The following is a 22,419-nucleotide window of genomic DNA, read 5'->3' as shown; positions in this document are numbered from 1 at the left end:
ATTTCTTCCTCCATAAAAATCAAGTTCACATTATTCTCTGTATCTTTTTTTTAATAAAAAAAAAGATGTATTATTTACTTTTATTTACTTTAATGTAATATCACTCTCTATACCAATTTACAAAATATAAATATTGATATTTACATGATGAATCCAAAGCAAGTGGGCTATTAGTATACTTATTTTAAACCTGAGAGAGAGAGAGAGTATACTTTCAGTTTACTTTTGCTTATCAGAGATATACTTAAGTGTACTTAGCTTATACAGACAATTACAGAAAGGTATACTTGTAGTTAATCTTTTGATTGATTCTCCATTCACCGTGGAGACATGTGAGAAGAATTTTTTTTTTTTATCATCACAAAACATCAAGTCAAATAGCAAAAGGAGTAAGTCTCTTTATGTAATACATATAAATCATTGGCTAAGTACTATAAGTTAAAGTATACAAAATGTACTTTAATAAACTAAAAAGTGGGCTACAAGTATATAACTATTAAACTAAGAGTATACCTATTCACTTGTAGTATACTTGAACTTTACTTAACTTCATTAAATAAACTCTAAGTATACTACTTTGTCGTGAGGGTTTTCATTTTCCACAGAGAGGAGAATCAGTTGAAGTTATAAAACCAGTTAATTTCTTTCTACTCTTCATAAAATAAAAGAGCAAACACTTCATGAAGTTATGTATCAGTGAAATCTTTATTAGCAACAACATCAGTGATCAACATGGCAGTTATTAAGCTCACTCACATGAAGCTGCTGAGCGACACACATTCCTCTCTAAGTTGTTGTTGTCCAACACTTTACAGCAGTGTTGTTCTCTGTCACACAAAGCTTCAGTTTCCTCTACAAGCATTCAAACTGCTATTGATCAGAGCTGCTCCCCCCCACACAGAGCTCCTGTCCTGGGCTTCAGCCGGCCCCTCTAGCCCTTACACTGGCTCCTGTGGAGGGACTGGGTCTGGCTGTGGCCCTGATGGAGGACCCTGCAGGAGTACAGCTCTCCTTCCATCCAGCGCTCCTGGCTCAGGCTCAGGGTGCTGCTGCTGCTGTAGCGGCCGCTCTTCTCCTCCTCTGAGCTGCTCAGGACCCCCTCCGTCACCTCCGTACCGTCCACCTGCCAGCTCACCACGGCTCCCTGAGGAGAGTAGCCGGTCAGCAGGCAGGCCAGCGTGGCCGAGCCCCCAGAGAGCTGCTCAGAGGAGGGGGGAAGCAGAGAGACTGAGGGCCTGACCATGGTGCCAGCTGGAGGGGAGAGCAGAGACACACAAGGAGCAGATGAACTTCCACTGTAGGACAGACAGCTGGACATGAGACAGTTATGATACCTGACAGAGGTTAACACTACTGTGGATCAGCTGTGTGCATGATACTGTGATCAGACAGAGGAGAGGAGCTGACACATGGCAGGAAATGAGGAGTTAACAAATAAAACACAATAGTAAAACTTTGTTTTTTATTTAAAGTAATGAATCTTCTACTGTGGAACTCTTCATAAATATCTAATAATTAATATGCAACATGATTTATCTGTGAATTTAATGAGAACATTGTATTAATGATCATTAAATTGAATCTTTCTATTTTCTTTATGATGTGTGACAGTAAATGATTCATCGCTGTGATGCAAATGTAACATCTGTATTCAGTTAAAGACTTTATCATCTGTCTGTTTCACTTCCTTTTCACCACTTTAAACTAACGAACTGTGAAGTCAAACTACAGCGATACTAAATGAACATATGAACTCTTAAATTTGTTTTAACTGCATTTGCAACAGTTTTTATATCTAACAATCGTTTAAATGTTACAGTAAAACATAAAACATAAATAACTTGAAATTAAATTTTGCTGTTATTTTCTGAACGTTAAAATGTTCCTGCAGAACAAATTTACAACCAAACTTTATTAAACAAATATATTATTGGAAAAAAAGCGAAAATTATTCTGCATAAATTTCACCATGACATCTTCTTTAATACTAAAAGAATATTAATATTAATATTTTCCTAAACTTCAATACCAGCCAAGCTTAATAGACAGCAAAACATAATATCCACATGTAAATTATCCAAAAATAATTTTTCATTTTATAAAATTATGATGCAAAAGTTAGTATTAAAAGAATATTTCATATTGTATAAATTATAAATCTCTGGTACTTACAGTTAATGATGAGTTTGGTTCCTCCACCAAAAGTCCACCACAGTGATACAAACTCATTAAGTGGCTGTACAAAAACCTCCTGCACTGTGAACAAGCATCTATCCACTGAAAATACTCTCTGCTTTCTCAATTAACACAGAAACATTTATACTTTATTGAATCTATAAATATTTATTTAATGATATCAATTGAAATTATTGCATAAATGAAGATTAATTATATAATTTTGCTTTACTTTTCTACACCAGACAGAGAAACGATCACAGTCTCCTTGTAACAAAGTCATTTTTTCACAGTTTTATATCAGTTGCTACATGGTTAAATGAACATGATGTTTTTTAATAATAATAACTTATAAACTCATATTAAACAGATTTGAAATATGTTATTTATCTCCAGTAAACCCTGTCAGTAGATTAAAGGCAGACAAACAGACATATCATACCAACCACAGTGGACACAAACTCATCCTTAAATCCTCAACTGCACTTCTAATATAAATATGTTTCTTCTATTATCCATTCAGATGATAGATGGTGTAAATCCAAGCAGTAATCCTCCTGATTTAGTGTCCCACGTTGCCTTCAGTGTGTTGAGAGCAGAGAAATGATTTCCATAGAGAGGAGGCTTTGCATCGTCAGCTGATCCTCCAGTGAACTGAGAAGGTTTATAGTCCTGTGAGTTCAACACTGCAGGACTCAGATGTGTCAGTCAACACAGCAGAAAGCACAACCAGCATGACTCTCATCACCATCCTCATCTGGACGCTGGCCTGCTGCTGTTTTACAGGTTCATTCACTCAGCAACATTTCAGACATGATGTGCTGCCTTTTCTCTCATTTATTTCTGCTGATAAATGAATGATTTGTTTTTGTCTGCAGGATGCAGCGGTCAGGTGACTGTGACTCAGCCTCCAGTAGTGACATCTACTCCAGGATCCACCGTCTCTCTCACCTGTAAGACCAGCCAAGCTGTTGGAACATGTAGTAGTGTTGATTGTATGTTCTGGTATCAACAGAAATCTGGACAGCCTCCAAAGCTCCTAATAAGACATGTGAGCACACGTGTATCAGGAACAGCAGCTCGGTTTAGTGGCAGTGGAAGCAGCTCTGACTTCACTTTGACCATCAGTGGAGTTCAGACTGAAGACGCAGCAGTTTATTACTGTCAGAGTGTCCATAATGGACCAGTGTTCACACAGTGATTTGTAGTCGTACAAAAACCTCCCTCAGTCCGACTGCAGAGACACTGAGCTGTTACAGCAGGAACCGACTGCAGCTGCTGAAGAGGAAGAGACTTTGACACAGACCACTGAACACAGAGCTGACAGGAACCTCACCAAGCACACACTACACATTCACACTAATAACTTCATTAAAAAGATTATTAAAATATCTAATAACACATCATGTTCTGTTCACATTTACTCTCAGCTAAAGAGACAAATGTTGCCTGATCACATATTTAAGTCATGATTTCTTCCTCCCTAAAAGTAAAGTTCACATTATTCTCCAAGTTTTGTTTTATCAAAAAAAAGATGTATTATTTACTTTTATTTACTATAATGTAATATCACTCTCTATACCAATTTAAAAAATAGAAATATTGATATTTACATGATGAATCTTTAAGCAAGTGTGCTATTAGTATACTGTACTAATTTAAAACTTGAGAGAGAGAGAGTGTATACTTTCAGTTTACTTTTTATGTACTTATCAGAGATATACTTATGTATAGTATACTTGGATTATACTTGTACTTAATCTTTTGTTTGAAATATACTTAAAAAAAGTATAATTAAGTATTCTTTCCTTATAGGCCTACAGAAAAGAATACTTGGTTTGTAGTTGTATTAACTTTTTGATAGAGTAGCCTATTAAAGTGTGTGAGAGTTTGTAAAAGAATGTTTTGATATGAATTTACTTCAATTCATCAAGAATTTCTTCGTTCACCGTGGAGATGCGTTTAATGTTATGTTGTACATTTTACACTTCAAAAAAACTTAAATTGATTTCTAATTAAGGTGAACGTTCCAAGATAGCTACAAATTTGAAGTGAAAGCATGCAGATGATCAAGTAAAAAGCCTTAACAAGGCAGGTTTACTGTATAATAGCCATAGATAATAGCCGATGTAACATGATCAGCTCCTCTATCACATGCAGAGTCAGTTGAACAGTCTGCAGAGTAAAACACTGCAGATCATGTAAAGTCATAACAAAACACATGGACTTGTTCTCTGTCACTTCCTTGTTGATCGATGATGGAGATTCGAACTTCGTCAATTTGAAATTGATGCGAAAGGATGAATGATAGTTTTTTTTGTTTGGACCAATGAAACCACACACACATTCATCACACACACACCTGAGTGACGTATACCTGGTTCCACTGGGACTGTTGATGTTTTCCTTCTGTCAACCCTCAGAGGACTGTGTCTCTTATTGTGAAAAGCTTGTCTTGAATGAGCCTAACAAACTGAACCAGGATCAGTCTGTTTCATAAAGACACTCAGAGCTGATCAGAGCCTGAATTCATCAAAACGTGTCAGAGGAGGAAATCAGTCTGAACCGGACAAAAGCTTTCAGAGTGACACATGTTTGTTCCCTCTTTTAGGATGAAGAGTGAAAGGATTTTATCAACTTTCCTAACAGGAGATGACTCATATTTCAGCTGAAATGTATCAGAGCTGCAGAGGAGTTTAACCTGTCAGCAGCTGCTGGTGGAGCTCACACTGATGTTTTGGGAACGCTTGATGACATTAAACTTATTCAAAGATCTTTTGGGGAAAAAAAGCTGAATAATATTATTTTGTCATCCATTAACACAACTTTGGGGTGAAGCCCTGAATTTGATTGTGTAGGGATTTGGCTGTAACAGGTTTTGGTTATTAGAAAATTAATTAACAAATAATAATATAATTATTAATATTAATAAAGATTATCAATAAACATTAATAATAAACGGGGCACCACCCTGGAATCAGGGCAAATGACCAAAACGTTAATATAGTCTCATTATATATGCTAAACTATCAATTTGGAACTTTGATTAATAATTAAATTAATAACTATAACCAAAATAGATAGTAAAGGTTGAAGTATATCGGAGTTCTTGACATAGCAGAGGTTGGCATTATTCACTCTTGTGCAACATTAAAGAGACCAGCATGTATATTCCACAAACACTTATTTACAAGATAATGAAGGTTTAAAACACAATATTAATCTAACTAAATAACTAAACTAAACAAACCAAACACAGTGTGTACGCATGTGTGTGTGTGTGTGTGTGTGTGTGTGTGTGTGAGAGAGAGAGAGAGAGAGATAGAGAGAGAGGGAGAGAGACAAGATGGCGTGATGTGGGGGTTAAGATTATCTGAAGCTGTATGTTTATGTTTAACTAAATTCAAAGTTTATGTATGTGATCTTAATGTGTGTTAGATATGCAGTGGGTTAGAAAAGATGGTTAGTTTGCATGCAAGACCTTGTCTATGTGAAGCATAAACTAAACACATCAGATGTGGCGAAGCCAGTTACCCAAATATCAAATACAGATAAATCACCAGTCAAACTCAATGAATAACATTAAACCAAATTAATACAAGTACTTTCTAGAAATCAAAGTTGAACAGTCTTGCTCAGCCATGTGCGATTGCTAATTCTAAGGTAAGCCCAGTACGTTACCAATCCATGGAAGAAAAGGGTTTGTAATTCCATGTGTTGAAGTTGTGGTTCCAAGTCAAAGATGTCGTCTTTGCTATGCTCCAATCAAGTTGTTGCTTGAAGTTAGTTGGTCAAAGGCAGGCTCTCGCGTCGTCTGCCTTTTGGTTTCCTTGTGTTCCTATGGATGGCTGTTTCCTAACAGGCCATAGATTAGAAGCAGTACTACTTCCGGTCTGGAGAGCAGCAGCTCACCTCTCGCAGGTCAGGAGAGATGAGGAGAATGAGCAGAAAGAGGAGGAACAAAGAGATTCCTCTGGTTTTGTCCTGGGTGAATTTCACACCTATGTGTGAAATGCTACAGTAGCCAATGGCAACTGAGCTTAATCCACAGCCAATGGCTGCATAATCAAGGATCCTGAGAAGCACAGTTCATTGTCTTTTCCACCAGAAATGGCAGGTCCCTACAATTGAAACATTTAAGTCAAGTCAAGTCAATTTTATTTGCATAACCCAATATCACAAATCACAACTTTGCCTTTACAATCTGAACAGGTTACGACACTCCTTGTCCTTTTAAGTACGACCATCTCATTGAATGAGGAAAAGCTCCCCCAAAACAACCCCTTTAACAGGGAAAAAATATGGAAGAAACCTCAAGAAGAGCAACAGAGGAGGGATCCCTCTTCCAGGACAGACAGAGGTGCAATTTAAGTCCCTTTAAGGGATAGTTACCACTTCTTCAATCAATCTTTAAACCATGCAGATAATCCATTAAAACCCCTTAATAGTTTTTATGCACCAAATATTTGGAACAAGCTCCCAGAAAACTGCAGGACTGCTACAACTCTAAGTTCTTTTAAAACAAAGCTTAAAACGTTCCTGTTTGCTGCTGCCTTTAATTAAACCAGATAATGATCTTATACTGCATTAGAGCTTTTACTCTTTTGTGTTTTATTCTTTTTTAACTTCAATCCTAGCTTTTATTTTTAGCTTATTTTTATTTTCTAATCTTTAATGTTTTTATGTTTTTATGTTTTTATAACTGTTTTAATTATGTCTTAATGTTCTTTTGCACTTTGTCGCAATGTTCTTGAATGTTTATGTAAAGCACTTTGAATTTCCCTGTTGCTAAAATGTGCTCTACAAATAAAGCTGCCTTGCCTTAACAGGAAAGACGACTGATTCAAAATAAAAGCCAGAAGACGGAGGGTTTTAAAAAAACTCAATGTAGGAGATAACCAAGAAGAGAATATTGGATCGTGTTTTCTCAACTGTAAGAATCTGTATGATCTGACCTCTGACCCTGACCTGAAGTACATGATCAAAGAAAAGAGCTAAGGACTGAATACAAAATTAATGTCATGTCAATCTGGAGTTGTTGTGAACCTGCACATCCAGCAGATGACACCTTTGCTGCGTTTAAAAAAAGAAAAAAAAACATGATATGACCCCTGACCCCACAAGACCACAGTGTCACAGCTGAAGCAACTGGATTAACTGACTGAAGTACATGATGATGAAAAGAGCTAAGAGTTAGCCAGAGTTGTTGTGAACCTGGACAGCCAGCAGAAAGCAGCCTGCATCTATTTATGACCTTTGGGAAACTTTGCAAAGACAGAAACAGCAGAGAGATGAGGAACAGAGAGTCTAAAGTTTCTACATGTTCTTAGTCAGTCCACAGGGAGACGGAGCCTCTACCTACTCCACTTCATCTCTCCCTTTCAGTTTCACAAGAACAGGTGTGTGTTTGCCTTCTTAAATGTATTTTTGCATGATTTTACTGCATCACTGCTCCTCACAGTTTAAGTTCTCCTGTCACAGAGAGTCTGAACTGTTTTCATGCACTCACACTGAAAACTGCATCAGGATGATGTTGTCAATAACTCTGATTGTCGTGTTGGGTTTTCTGAGTCAGGGTGAGAGATTCTGAAAATGTATCTGACATTGTGGCTTTATTTGATGTCTAATTTATTATCATCTAAACTGCTGATTCTCAAGGTTTATATTTCATTTCTCATTTCAGAGTCTTCTGCAAACAAATTTCTGACTTAGGCTGACAAATCCAAATCTGTTAGTGTTGGAGGGACCGTGAGCATCAGCGCCACAGGGAGTTCAGATATTGCTGCTGATCTCAGTTGGTACCTTCAGAAACCTGGACAGGCTCCCATACTCCTTATATACAAAGCATCAACTCTCTTCTCAGGGACTGCGTCTCGATTCAGTGGCAGTAGATCTGGTTCTCACTACACTTTAACCATCACAGGTGTTCAGACTGACGATGCTGGAGATTACTTCTGTCTGGGCTACCATGGTAGAGGAGTGTTCACACAGTGATTTAGAACCGTACAAAAACCCTCTTCAGTTTGACTGAAGTGAAACCGGCCTGCTGCAGGTGCAGAGGGTTGGTGAAGAGACTGTGATGAGGAGAACTGGTCCAGTGAACACAACACAAGAGTCATCAAGCAGAACCACAATGAATCTAAATAAAACTGGAACAAACTCACAGACGCTCTTCATATACAGTTTAAACTTATAATCTTGTCATTCAGTCTCTTTATGAGTAAACTGGGGAGGTCAAATTCTTGTTGGACTTTAGCCACTGATATCAAAACATGTTGAAAAGTGTTTCTACCAACAGCTGCACAAAACAATCTAATGTAAAAGAAAATTCCAATTTACCATTCTTCATTTTAAAAATCCAAAATATTTCATTTTCTAAACAGAGCCTTTCCTTTCAAAATATCACAAAGAAGTAAAAAAAATACAACCACTAACAAAGTACTATTTATGTAAACCTGATATACTAAAAGGTATAGTATATGATGTTTTATACTGAGATGACCAAGACTATATTTTTCATAATAAATATATAATAAAGGAAATACAAAGACACTCATTTATTATAATCCACAGTTTTATTTAATGATGGTTTAATGTTCATGTCACATTTCTGATGAATGAACAGTTCATGTTGGAGTGAAACTAAACTAAAATTCAGTTTATTTTGAAAAGTATTGAACATAACATGCAGAAGATCCATATAAGAAAGCAGCATGCATACTGAACGGAAAATGATTGTATAAAGAAGATTAATTATTTAATTTTTCTTTACTTTTCTACACCAGACAGAGAAACGATCACAGTCTCCTTGTAACAAAGTCATTTTTTCACAGTTTTATATCAGTTGCTACATGGTTAAATGAACATGATGCTTTTTAATAAACTTCTAATATAAATATGTTTCTTCTATTATCCATTCAGATGATAGATGGTGTAAATCCAAGCAGTATTCCTCCTGATTTAGTGTCCCACGTTGCCTTCAGTGTGTTGAGAGCAGAGAAATGATTTCCATAGAGAGGAGGCTTTGCATCGTCAGCTGATCCTCCAGTGAACTGAGAAGGTTTATAGTCCTGTGAGTTCAACACTGCAGGACTCAGATGTGTCAGTCAACACAGCAGAAAGCACAACCAGCATGACTCTCATCACCATCCTCATCTGGACGCTGGCCTGCTGCTGTTTTACAGGTTCATTCACTCAGCAACATTTCAGACATGATGTGCTGCCTTTTCTCTCATTTATTTCTGCTGATCAATGAATGATTTGTTTTTGTCTGCAGGATGCAGCGGTCAGGTGACTGTGACTCAGCCTCCAGTAGTGACATCTACTCCAGGATCCACCGTCTCTCTCACCTGTAAGACCAGCCGAGCTGTTTACAGATACAGTCGTTATGATTATATGTTCTGGTATCAACAGAAATCTGGACAGCCTCCAAAGCTTCTAATAAGACATGCGAGCACACGTGTATCAGGAACAGCAGCTCGGTTTAGTGGCAGTGGAAGCAGCTCTGACTTTACTTTGACCATCAGTGGAGTTCAGACTGAAGACGCTGCAGTTTACTACTGTCAGAGTCGCCATCAAATAAACAGTGCTTGGGTGTTCACACAGTGATTTGTAGTCGTACAAAAACCTCCCTCAGTCCGACTGCAGAGACACTGAGCTGTTACAGCAGGAACCGACTGCAGCTGCTGAAGAGGAAGAGACTCTGACACAGACCACTGAACACAGAGCTGACAGGAACCTCACCAAGCACACACTACACATTCACACTAATAACTTCATTAAAGAGATTATTAAAATATCTAATAACACTTCATGTTCTGTTCACATTTACTCTCAGCTAAAGAGACAAATGTTGCCTGATCACATATTTGAGGCATGATTTCTTCCTCCCTAAAAGTAAAGTTCCCATTATTCTCCAAGTTTTTTTTTAATAAAAAAAAGATGTATTATTTACTTTTCTTTATTATAATGTAAAATCACTCTTTATACCAATTTAAAAAGGAGAAATATTAATATTTACATGATGAATCCAAAGCAAGTGTGCTATTAGTATACTTAATTTAAACTTAAAACAAGAGAGTATACTTTTAATTTACTATTTATGGACTTATCAGAGATATACTTAAGTATACTTAGCTTATACAGACAATTGCAGAAAAGTATAATATACTTGGATTATACTTTTACTTAATCTTTTGATCGAGATATACTTAGGAAAAGTATAATTAAGTAGTCTTGCCTTATAGGCCTACAGAAAGATATACTTGGCTTGTAGTTGTACTAACTTTTTGTTAGAGTAGCCTATTAAAGTGTGTGAGAGTTTGTAAATGAATGTTTTGATATGAATTTACTTCAATTCATCAAGAATTTTCTACGTTGTTGGATTCTTCGTTCACCGTGGAGACATGTGAGAAAAATGTATTTCTTTTTTTATCATAACAAAACATCAAGTCAAATAGCAAAAGGAGAAAGTCTCTTTATGTAATACATATAAATCATTAGCTAAGTACTATAAGTTAAAGTATACAAAGTGAACTTTCATAAATTATAAAGTGGGCTACAAGTATATAACTATTAAACTAAGAGTATACCTATTAACTTGTAGTATACTTGAACTTTGCTTAACTTCATTAAATAAACTCTAAGTATACTACTTTGTCGTGAGGGTTTTCATTTTCCACAGAGAGGAGAATCAGTTGAAGTTATAAAACCAGTTCATTTCTTTCTACTCTTCATAAAATAAAAGAGCAAACACTTCATGAAGTTATGTATCAGTGAAATCTTTATTAGCAACAACATCAGTGATCAACATGACAGTTATTAAGCTCACTCGCATGAAGCTGCTGAGCGACACACATTCCTCTCTAAGTTGTTGTTGTCCAACACTTTACAGCAGTGTTGTTCTCTGTCACACAAAGCTTCAGTTTCCTCTACAAGCATTCAAACTGCTATTGATCAGAGCTGCTCCCCCCCACACAGAGCTCCTGTCCTGGGCTTCAGCCGGCCCCTCTAGCCCTTACACTGGCTCCTGTGGAGGGACTGGGTCTGGCTGTGGCCCTGATGGAGGACCCTGCAGGAGTACAGCTCTCCTTCCATCCAGCGCTCCTGGCTCAGGCTCAGGGTGCTGCTGCTGCTGTAGCGGCCGCTCTTCTCCTCCTCTGAGCTGCTCAGGACCCCCTCCGTCACCTCCGTACCGTCCACCTGCCAGCTCACCACGGCTCCCTGAGGAGAGTAGCCGGTCAGCAGGCAGGCCAGCGTGGCCGAGCCCCCAGAGAGCTGCTCAGAGGAGGGGGGAAGCAGAGAGACTGAGGGCCTGACCATGGTGCCAGCTGGAGGGGAGAGCAGAGACACACAAGGAGCAGATGAACTTCCACTGTAGGACAGACAGCTGGACATGAGACAGTTATGATACCTGACAGAGGTTAACACTACTGTGGATCAGCTGTGTGCATGATACTGTGATCAGACAGAGGAGAGGAGCTGACACATGGCAGGAAATGAGGAGTTAACATATAAAACACAATAGTAAAACTTTGTTTCATATTTAAAGTGATGAATCTTCTACTGTGGAACTCTTCATAAATATCTAATAATTAATATGCAACATGACTTATCTGTGATTTTAAATGAGAACATTGTATTAATGATCATTAAATTAAATCTTCTTTATAATGTGTGACAGTAAATGATTCATTGCTGCGATGCAAATGTAACATCTGTATTCAGTTATAGACTTTATCATCTGTCTGTTTCACTTCCTTTTCTCCACTTTAAACTATCGAACTGTGAAGTCAAACTACAGCGATACTAAATGAACATATGGACTCTTTTAACGGCATTTGCAACAGTTTTTATACCTAACAATCATTTAAATGTTATAGTAAAACATAAAACATAAGAAACTTGAAATTAGATTTTGCTGTTATTTTCTGAACATTAAAATGTTCCTGCAGAACAAATTTACAACCAAACATCATTAAACAAATATATTATTGGAAAAAAAGCAAAAAATGATTCTGCATATATTTCACCATAACATCTTGTTTAATACTAAAAGAATATTAACATTAATATTTTCCTAAACTTCAATATCAGCCAAGCTTAATAGACATCAAAATATATTCGCATCTTGTAATTTATCCAAAATATTTTTTTAATTTTTTTAAAATTCTGATGCAAATTTTAGTATTAAAAGAATATTTCATGTTGTATAAATTATAAATCTCTGGTACTTACAGTTAATGATGAGTTTGGTTCCTCCACCAAAAGTCCTCCACAGTGATACAAACTCATTAAGTGGCCGTACAAAAACCTCCTGCACTGTGAACAAGCATCTATCCACTGAAAATACTCTCTGCTCTCTCAATTAACATAGAAACATTTATACTTTATTGAATTTACAAATATTAAATTAATGATATCAATTGAAATTATTGTATAAATGAAGATTATTTCTTTAATTTTGCTTTACTTTTCTACACCAGACAGAGAAATGATCACAGTCTCCTTGTAACAAAGTCATTTTTTCACAGTTTTATATCAGTTGCTACATGGTTAAATGAACATGATGCTTTTTAATAATAATAATAATTCATAAAATCATATTAAGCAGAACTGAAATATGTTATTTATCTCCAGTAAACCCTGTCAGTAGATTAAAAGCAGACAAACAGACATATCATACCAACCACAGTGGACACAAACTCATCCTTAAATCCTCAACTGCACTTCTAATATAAATATGTTTCTTCTATTATCCATTCAGATGATAGATGGTGTAAATCCAAGCAGTATTCCTCCTGATTTAGTGTCCCACGTTGCCTTCAGTGTGTTGAGAGCAGAGAAATGATTTCCATAGAGAGGAGGCTTTGCATCGTCAGCTGATCCTCCAGTGAACTGAGAAGGTTTATAGTCCTGTGAGTTCAACACTGCAGGACTCAGATGTGTCAGTCAACACAGCAGAAAGCACAACCAGCATGACTCTCATCACCATCCTCATCTGGACGCTGGCCTGCTGCTGTTTTACAGGTTCATTCACTCAGCAACATTTCAGACATGATGTGCTGCCTTTTCTCTCATTTATTTCTGCTGATCAATGAATGATTTGTTTTTGTCTGCAGGATGCAGCGGTCAGGTGACTGTGACTCAGCCTCCAGTAGTGACATCTACTCCAGGATCCACCGTCTCTCTCACCTGTAAGACTAACCCTGCTGTTTACAGTGACATTTACATGAACTGGTATCAACAGAAATCTGGACAGCCTCCAAAGCTCATAATAAGAGTTGTGAGCACACGTGAATCAGGAACAGCAGCTCGGTTTAGTGGCAGAGGAAGAAGCTCCGACTTCACTTTGACCATCAGTGGAGTTCAGACTGAAGACGCAGCAGTTTATTACTGTCAGAGTTACCACAGCGGTGGTGTGTTCACACAGTGATTTGTAGTCGTACAAAAACCTCCCTCAGTCCGACTGCAGAGACACTGAGCTGTTACAGCAGGAACCGACTGCAGCTGCTGAAGAGGAAGAGACTCTGACACAGACCACTGAACACAGAGCTGACAGGAACCTCACCAAGCACACACTACACATTCACACTAATAACTTCATTAAAAACATTATTAAAAAATCTAATGACACATCATGTTCTGTTCACATTTACTCTCAGCTAAAGAGACAAATGTTGCCTGATCACATATTTGAGTCATGATTTATTCCTCCCTAAAAGTAAAGTTCACATTATTCTCCAAGTTTCTTTTAATCAAAAAGTTGTAATATTTACTTTTCTTTACTATAATGTAATATCACTCTCAGTGTGCTATTAGTATACTGTACTCATTTTAAACTTGAGAGAGAGAGTATACTTTCAGTGTACTTTTTATGTACTTATCAGAGATCTACTTATGTATAGTATACTTGGATTATACATGTACTTAATGTTTTGATTGAGATATACTTAAGAAAAGTATAATTAAGTAGTCTTGCCTTATAGGCCTACAGAAAAGAATACTTGGCTTGTAGTTGTATTAACTTTTTGATAGAGTAGCCTATTAAAGTGTGTGAGAGTTTGTAAAAGAATGTTTTGATATGAATTTACTTCAATTCATCAAGAATTTCTTCGTTCACCGTGGAGATGCGTGTAATGTTATGTTGTACATTTTACACTTCAAAAAAACTTAAATTAATTTCTAATTAAGGTGAACGTTCCAAGGTAGCTACACATTTTAAGTGAAAGCATGCAGATGATCAAGTAAAAAGCCTTAACAAGGCAGGTTTACTGTATAATAACCATAGATAATAGCCGATGTAACATGATCAGCTCCTCTATCACATGCAGAGTCAGTTGAACAGTCTGCAGAGTAAAACAATGCAGATAATGTAAAGTCATAACAAAACACATGGACTTGTTCTCTGTTACTTCCTTGTTGATCGATGATGGAGCTTCGAACTTCGACAATTTGAAATTGATGCAAAAGGATGAATGATAGTTTTTGTTGTTTGGACCAATGAAACCACACACACATTCATCACACACACACACACCTGAGTGACGTATACCTGGTCCCACTGGGACTGTTGATGTTTTCCTTCTGTCAACCCTCAGATGACTGTGTCTCTTATTGTGAAAAGCTTGTCTTGAATGAGCCTAACAAACTGAACCAGGATCAGTCTGTTTCATAAAGACACTCAGAGCTGATCAGAGCCTGAATTCATCAAAACGTCTCAGAGGAGGAAATCAGGCCGAACCAGACAAAAGCTTTCAGAGTGACACATGTTTGTTCCCTCTTTTAGGATGAAGAGTGAAAGGATTTGATCAACTTTCCTAACAGGAAGTGACTCATATCTCAGCTGAAATGTATCAGAGCTGCAGAGGAGTTTAACCTGTCAGCAGCTGCTGGTGGAGCTCACACGGATGTTTTGGGAACGCTTGATGACATTAAACTTATTCAAAGATCTTTTGGGGAAAACCCCCTGTCCTTTTAAGTACGACCATCTCATCGAATGAGGAAAAACTCCCCCCAAAACAACCCCTTTAACAGGGAAAAAATATGGAAGAAACATCAAGAAGAGCAACAGAGGAGGGATCCCTCTTCCAGGACAGACAGAAGTGCAATTTTAGTCCCTTTAAGGGATAGTTACCACTTCTTCAATCATCTTTAACCCATGCAAGTAATCCATTTAAAACCCCTTAACAAGAAAGAGGACTGATTAAAGATAAAAGCCAGAAGACGGAGGGTTTTAAAAAAACTAAATTGAGGAGATAACGAAGAAGAGAATATTGGATTGAGTTTTCTCAACTGTAAGAGCCGTAAAGGGCACATTATCATATTTTATTATTTTTAGGTTTATCCAGCAACATGATCTGACCTCTGACCCTGACCTGAAGTACATGATCCAGAAAAGAGCTAAGGACTGAATTCAAAATCAATCTCATGTCAATCTGGAGTTGTTGTGAACCTGCACAGCCAGCAGATGGCACCTTTGCTGCATTTTAAAAAAGAAAAATAACATGATCTGACCCCTGACCCCACAAGACCACAGTGTCACAGCTAAAACATCTGGATTAACAGACTGAAGTACACGATCATGATAAGAGCTAAGAGTTAGCCAGAGTTGTTGTGAACCTGGACAGCCAGCAGAGAGCAGCCTGCATCTATTTATGACCTTTAGGAAACTTTGCAAAGACAGAAACAGCAGAGATGAGGAACAGAGAGTCTAAAGTTTCTACATGTTCTTTGTCAGTCCACAGGGAGACGTAGCCTCTACCTACTCCACCTCATCTCTCCCTTTCAGTTTCACAAGAACAGGTGTGTGTTTGCCTTCTTTAATGTATTTTTGCATGTTTTTACTGCATCACTGCTCCTCACAGTTTAAGTTCTCATGTCACAGAGAGTCTGAACTGTTTTCATGCACTCACACTGAAAACTGCATCAGGATGATGTTGTCAATAACTCTGATTGTCGTGTTGGGTTTTCTGAGTCAGGGTGAGAGATTCTGAAAATGTATCTGACATTGTGGCTTTAATTGATGTCTAATTTATTATCATCTCAACTGCTGATTCTCAAGGTTTATATTTCATTTCTCATTTCAGAGACTTCTGCAAACAAGTTTCTGACTCAGGCTGACAAATCCAAGTCTGTTAGTGTTGGAGGGACCGTGAGCATCAGCGCCACAGGGAGTTCAGATATTGGTGGTACTCTCTATTGGTACCTTCAGAAACCTGGACAGGCTCCCAAACTCCTTATATACAGAGTATCAAATCTCTTCTCAGGGACTGCGTCTCGATTCAGTGGCAGTAGATCTGGTTCTGACTACACTTTAACCATCACAGGTGTTCAGACTGACGATGCTGGAGATTACTACTGTCTGGGCTACCATAGTGGCTATGTGTTCACACAGTGATTTAGAGCCGTACAAAAACCTCCTTCAGTTTGACTGAAGTGAAACCGGCCTGCTGCAGGTGCAGAGGGTTGGTGAAGAGACTGTGATGAGGAGAACTGGTCCAGTGAACACAACACAAGAGTCATCAAGCAGAACCACGATGAATCTAAATAAAACTGGAACAAACTCACAGACGCTCTTCATATACAGTTTAAACTTATATTATTGTCCCTTTATGAGTAAACTGGGGAGGATAAACTCTTGTTCTCTTGTTGGACTATAGCCACTGATATCAAAAAATGTTGAAAAGTGTTTCTACCAACAGCTGCACAAAACAATCTAATATAACAGAAAATTCCAATTTACCATTTTTCATTTTAAAAATCCAAAATATTTAATTTTCTAAACAGAGCCTTTCCTTTCAAAATATCACTAAGTATTAAAAAAAATACAACCACTAACAAAGTACTATTTATGTAAACCTGATATACTAAAAGGTATAGTATATGATGTTTGATACTGAGATGACCAAGACTGTATTTTTCATAATAAATATATAATAAAGGAAATACAAAGACAGTGACTAATCCACAGTTTTATTTAATGATGGTTTAATGTTCATGCCACATTTCTGATGAATGAACAGTTCATGTTGGAGTGAAACTAAACTAAAATTCAGTTTATTTTGAAAAATATTGAACATAACATGCAGAAGATCCATATAAGAAAGCAGCATGCACACTGAATTGAAAATTATTGTATAAAGAAGATTAATTCTTTAATTTTGCTTTACTCTTCTACACCAGACAGAGAAACGATCACAGTCTCCTTGTAACAAAGTCATTTTTTTTACAGTTTTATATCAGTTGCTACATGGATAAATGAACATGATGCTTTTTAGTAATAATAACTCATAAACTAATATTAAAAAGAACTGAAATATGTTATTTATCTCCGGTAAACCCTGTCAGTAGATTAAAGGCAGACAAACAGACATATCATACCAACCACAGTGGACACAAACTCATCCTTAAATCCTCAACTGCACTTCTAATATAAATATGTTTCTTCTATTATCCATTCAGATGATAGATGGTGTAAATCCAAGCAGTATTCCTCCTGATTTAGTGTCCCACGTTGCCTTCAGTGTGTTGAGAGCAGAGAAATGATTTCCATAGAGAGGAGGCTTTGCATCGTCAGCTGATCCTCCAGTGAACTGAGAAGGTTTATAGTCCTGTGAGTTCAACACTGCAGGACTCAGATGTGTCAGTCAACACAGCAGAAAGCACAACCAGCATGACTCTCATCACCATCCTCATCTGGACGCTGGCCTGCTGCTGTTTTACAGGTTCATTCACTCAGCAACATTTCAGACATGATGTGCTGCCTTTTCTCTCATTTATTTCTGCTGATAAATGAATGATTTGTTTTTGTCTGCAGGATGCAGCAGTCAGGTGACTGTGACTCAGCCTCCAGTAGTGACATCTACTCCAGGATCCACCGTCTCGCTCACCTGTAAGACCAGCCGAGCTGTTTACAGTGACAGTAGTTATGGTGATCGTATGTACTGGTATCAACAGAAATCTGGACAGCCTCCAAAGCTTCTAATAAAACTTGTGAGCACACGTGTATCAGGAACAGCAGCTCGGTTTAGTGGCAGTGGAAGCAGATCTGACTTTACTTTGACCATCAGTGGAGTTCAGACTGAAGACGCAGCAGTTTATTACTGTCAGAGTTACCACAGCGGTGGTGTGTTCACACAGTGATTTGTAGTCGTACAAAAACCTCCCTCAGTCCGACTGCAGAGACACTGAGCTGTTACAGCAGGAACCGACTGCAGCTGCTGAAGAGGAAGAGACTCTGACACAGACCACTGAACACAGAGCTGACAGGAACCTCACCAAGCACACACTACACATTCACACTAATAACTTCATTAAAAACATTATTAAAATATCTAATAACATATCATGTTCTGTTCACATTTACTCTCAGCTAAAGAGACAAATGTTGCCTGATCACATATTTGAGTCATGATTTCTTCCTCCCTAAAAATCAAGTTCTTGTTATTCTCCACATTGTTTTTAATAAAAAAAAAAAAATTATTATTTACTTTTCTTTACTGTAATGTAATATCACTCTCTATACCAATTTAAAAATGAGAAATATTGATGTTTACATGATGAATCAAAAGCAAGTGTGCTATTAGTATACTTATCTTAAACTTGAGAGAGAGAGAGAGTATACTTTTAGTTGAATTTTTATGTACTTATCAGAGATATACTTATGTATACTTAGCTTATACAGACAATTGCAGAAAAGTATAGTATACTTGGCTTATACTTTTACTTAATCTTTTGATCGAGATATACTTAAGAAAAGTATAATTAAGTATTCTTACCTTGTAGGCCTACAGAAAGGTATACTTGACTTGTAGTTGCACTAACTTTTTGATAGAGTAGCCTATTAAAGTGTGTGAGAGTTTGTAAAGAAATGTTTTGATATGAATTTACTTCAATTCATCAAGAATTTTCTACGTTGTTGGATTCTTCGTTCACCATGGGGACATGAGAGTAAAATGTATTTATTTTTTTATCATCACAAAACATCAAGTCAAATAGCAAAAGGAGTCTCTTTATGTAATACATATAAATCATTAGCTAAGTACTATAAGTTAAAGTATACAAAGTTAACCTTCATAAACTAAAAAGTGGGCTCCAAGTATATAACTATTAAACTAAGAGTATACCTATTCACTTGTAGTATACTTGAACTTTACTTAACTTCATAAAATAAACTTGAAGTATACTACTTTGTCGTGAGGGTTTTCATTTTCCACAGAGAGGAGAATCAGTTGAAGTTATAAAACCAGTTAACTTCTTTCTACTCTTCATAAAATAAAAGAGCAAACACTTCATGAAGTTATGTATCAGTGAAATCTTTATTAGCAACAACATCAGTGATCAACATGACAGTTATTAAGCTCACTCACATGAAGCTGCTGAGCGACACACATTCCTCTCTAAGTTGTTGTTGTCCAACACTTTACAGCAGTGTTGTTCTCTGTCACACAAAGCTTCAGTTTCCTCTACAAGCATTCAAACTGCTATTGATCAGAGCTGCTCCCCCCACACACAGAGCTCCTGTCCTGGGCTTCAGCCGGCCCCTCTAGCCCTTACACTGGCTCCTGTGGAGGGACTGGGTCTGGCTGTGGCCCTGATGGAGGACCCTGCAGGAGTACAGCTCTCCTTCCATCCAGCGCTCCTGGCTCAGGCTCAGGGTGCTGCTGCTGCTGTAGCGGCCGCTCTTCTCCTCCTCTGAGCTGCTCAGGACCCCCTCCGTCACCTCCGTACCGTCCACCTGCCAGCTCACCACGGCTCCCTGAGGAGAGTAGCCGGTCAGCAGGCAGGCCAGCGTGGCCGAGCCCCCAGAGAGCTGCTCAGAGGAGGGGGGAAGCAGAGAGACTGAGGGCCTGACCATGGTGCCAGCTGGAGGGGAGAGCAGAGACACACAAGGAGCAGATGAACTTCCACTGTAGGACAGACAGCTGGACATGAGACAGTTATGATACCTGACAGAGGTTAACACTACTGTGGATCAGCTGTGTGCATGATACTGTGATCAGACAGAGGAGAGGAGCTGACACATGGCAGCAAATGAGGAGTTAACATATAAAACACAATAGTAAAACTATGTTTTTTATTTAAAGTAATGAATCTTCTACTGTGGAACTCTTCTTATATATCTAATAGTTAATATGCAACATGACTTATCTGTGATTTTAAATGAGAACATTGTATTAATGATTATTAAATTAAATCTTCTTTATAATGTGTGACAGTAAATGATTCATTGCTGTGATGCAAATGTAACATCTGTATTCAGTTATAGACTTTATCATCTGTCTGTTTCACTTCCTTTTCTTCACTTTAAGCTAACGAACTGTGAAGTCAAGCTACAGCGATAATAAATGAACATATGGACTCTTAAATTTGTTTTAACTGCATTTGCAACAGTTTTTATACCTAACAATCGTTTAAATGTTATAGTAAAACATAAAACATAAGAAACTTGAAATTAGATTTTGCTGTTATTTTCTGAACGTTAAAATGTTCCTGCAGAACAAATTTACAACCAAACATCATTAAACAAATATATTATTGGAAAAAAAGCAAAAAATGATTCTGCATATATTTCACCATAACATCTTCTTTAATACTAAAAGAATATTAACATTAATATTTTCCTAAACTTCAATATCAGCCAAGCTTAATAGACATCAAAAAATAATATCCGCATCATGTAATTTATCCAAAATATTTTTTTAATTTTTTTAAAATTCTGATGCAAATTTTAGTATTAAAAGAATATTTCATGTTGTATAAATTATAAATCTCTGGTACTTACAGTTAATGATGAGTTTGGTTCCTCCACCAAAAGTCCTCCACAGTGATACAAACTCATTAAGTGGCCGTACAAAAACCTCCTGCACTGTGAACAAGCATCTATCCACTGAAAATACTCTCTGCTTTCTCAATTAACATAGAAACATTTATATTTTATTGAATTTACAAATATTAAATTAATGATGTCAATTGAAATTATTGTATAAATGAAGATTATTTCTTTAATTTTGCTTTACTTTTCTACACCAGACAGAGAAACGATCACAGTCTCATTGTAACAAAGTCATTTTTTCACAGTTTTATATCAGTTGCTACATGGTTAAATGAATATGATGCTTTTTAATAATAATAATAATTCATAAAATCATATTAAGCAGAACTGAAATATGTTATTTATCTCCAGTAAACCCTGTCAGTAGATTAAAGGCAGACAAACAGACATATCATACCAACCACAGTGGACACAAACTCATCCTTAAATCCTCAACTGCACTTCTAATATAAATATGTTTCTTCTATTATCCATTCAGATGATAGATGGTGTAAATCCAAGCAGTATTCCTCCTGATTTAGTGTCCCACGTTGCCTTCAGTGTGTTGAGAGCAGAGAAATGATTTCCATAGAGAGGAGGCTTTGCATCGTCAGCTGATCCTCCAGTGAACTGAGAAGGTTTATAGTCCTGTGAGTTCAACACTGCAGGACTCAGATGTGTCAGTCAACACAGCAGAAAGCACAACCAGCATGACTCTCATCACCATCCTCATCTGGACGCTGGCCTGCTGCTGTTTTACAGGTTCATTCACTCAGCAACATTTCAGACATGATGTGCTGCCTTTTCTCTCATTTATTTCTGCTGATCAATGAATGATTTGTTTTTGTCTGCAGGATGCAGCGGTCAGGTGACTGTGACTCAGCCTCCAGTAGTGACATCTACTCCAGGATCCACCGTCTCGCTCACCTGTAAGACCAGCCAAGCTGTTTACACAGAGAGTACTTATGGTGATCGTATGTTCTGGTATCAACAGAAATCTGGACAGCCTCCAAAGCTCCTAATAAAATATGTGAGCACACGTGTATCAGGAACAGCAGCTCGGTTTAGTGGCAGTGGAAGCAGATCTGACTTCACTTTTACCATCAGTGGAGTTCAGACTGAAGACGCAGCAGTTTATTACTGTCAGAGTTACCACAGTGGTGGTGTGTTCACACAGTGATTTGTAGTCGTACAAAAACCTCCCTCAGTCCGACTGCAGAGACACTGAGCTGTTACAGCAGGAACCGACTGCAGCTGCTGAAGAAGAAGAGACTCTGACACAGACCACTGAACACAGAGCTGACAGGAACCTCACCAAGCACACACTACACATTCACACTAATAACTTCATTAAAAAGATTATTAAAATATCTAATAACACATCATGTTCTGTTCACATTTACTCTCAGCTAAAGAGACAAATGTTGCCT

The 22,419-nt window shown here is 37.4% G+C and overlaps 7 gene segments (V, D, J or C); 4 read left to right on the top strand and 3 right to left on the bottom strand.

The window, feature by feature from the left end:
* Window positions 1-683: 683 nt before the first annotated feature.
* On the bottom strand, window positions 684-3,155 carry LOC119474454. The segment is given in 3 exon segments: window positions 684-1,251; window positions 2,173-2,225; window positions 3,127-3,155. Coding segments are annotated over 3 exon segments (402 nt in total).
* Window positions 3,156-9,307: 6,152 nt separating this feature from the next.
* Window positions 9,308-10,035, top strand: LOC119504187. The segment is given in 2 exon segments: window positions 9,308-9,359; window positions 9,452-10,035. Coding segments are annotated over 2 exon segments (384 nt in total).
* Window positions 10,036-10,939: 904 nt separating this feature from the next.
* Window positions 10,940-12,458, bottom strand: LOC119504213. The segment is given in 2 exon segments: window positions 10,940-11,504; window positions 12,412-12,458. A coding segment is annotated over 1 exon segment (312 nt).
* A 3,611-nt stretch (window positions 12,459-16,069) lies between these two features.
* Window positions 16,070-16,681, top strand: LOC119504171. The segment is given in 2 exon segments: window positions 16,070-16,155; window positions 16,263-16,681. Coding segments are annotated over 2 exon segments (360 nt in total).
* Window positions 16,682-17,845: 1,164 nt separating this feature from the next.
* LOC119474453 lies at window positions 17,846-18,318 on the top strand. The segment is given in 2 exon segments: window positions 17,846-17,900; window positions 17,993-18,318. Coding segments are annotated over 2 exon segments (378 nt in total).
* A 1,344-nt stretch (window positions 18,319-19,662) lies between these two features.
* On the bottom strand, window positions 19,663-21,006 carry LOC119504214. The segment is given in 2 exon segments: window positions 19,663-20,040; window positions 20,960-21,006. A coding segment is annotated over 1 exon segment (312 nt).
* Window positions 21,007-21,691: 685 nt separating this feature from the next.
* On the top strand, window positions 21,692-22,169 carry LOC119474450. The segment is given in 2 exon segments: window positions 21,692-21,751; window positions 21,844-22,169. Coding segments are annotated over 2 exon segments (378 nt in total).
* Window positions 22,170-22,419: the final 250 nt, after the last annotated feature.

This window comes from Sebastes umbrosus, chromosome 16 (genome assembly GCF_015220745.1).
Source record: "Sebastes umbrosus isolate fSebUmb1 chromosome 16, fSebUmb1.pri, whole genome shotgun sequence".
In the NCBI taxonomy this organism is placed as follows: Eukaryota; Metazoa; Chordata; class Actinopteri; order Perciformes; family Sebastidae; genus Sebastes; species Sebastes umbrosus.
The sequence above is the reverse complement of the archived record's forward strand: the minus strand, read 5'-3'. Positions and strand labels throughout refer to the sequence as shown.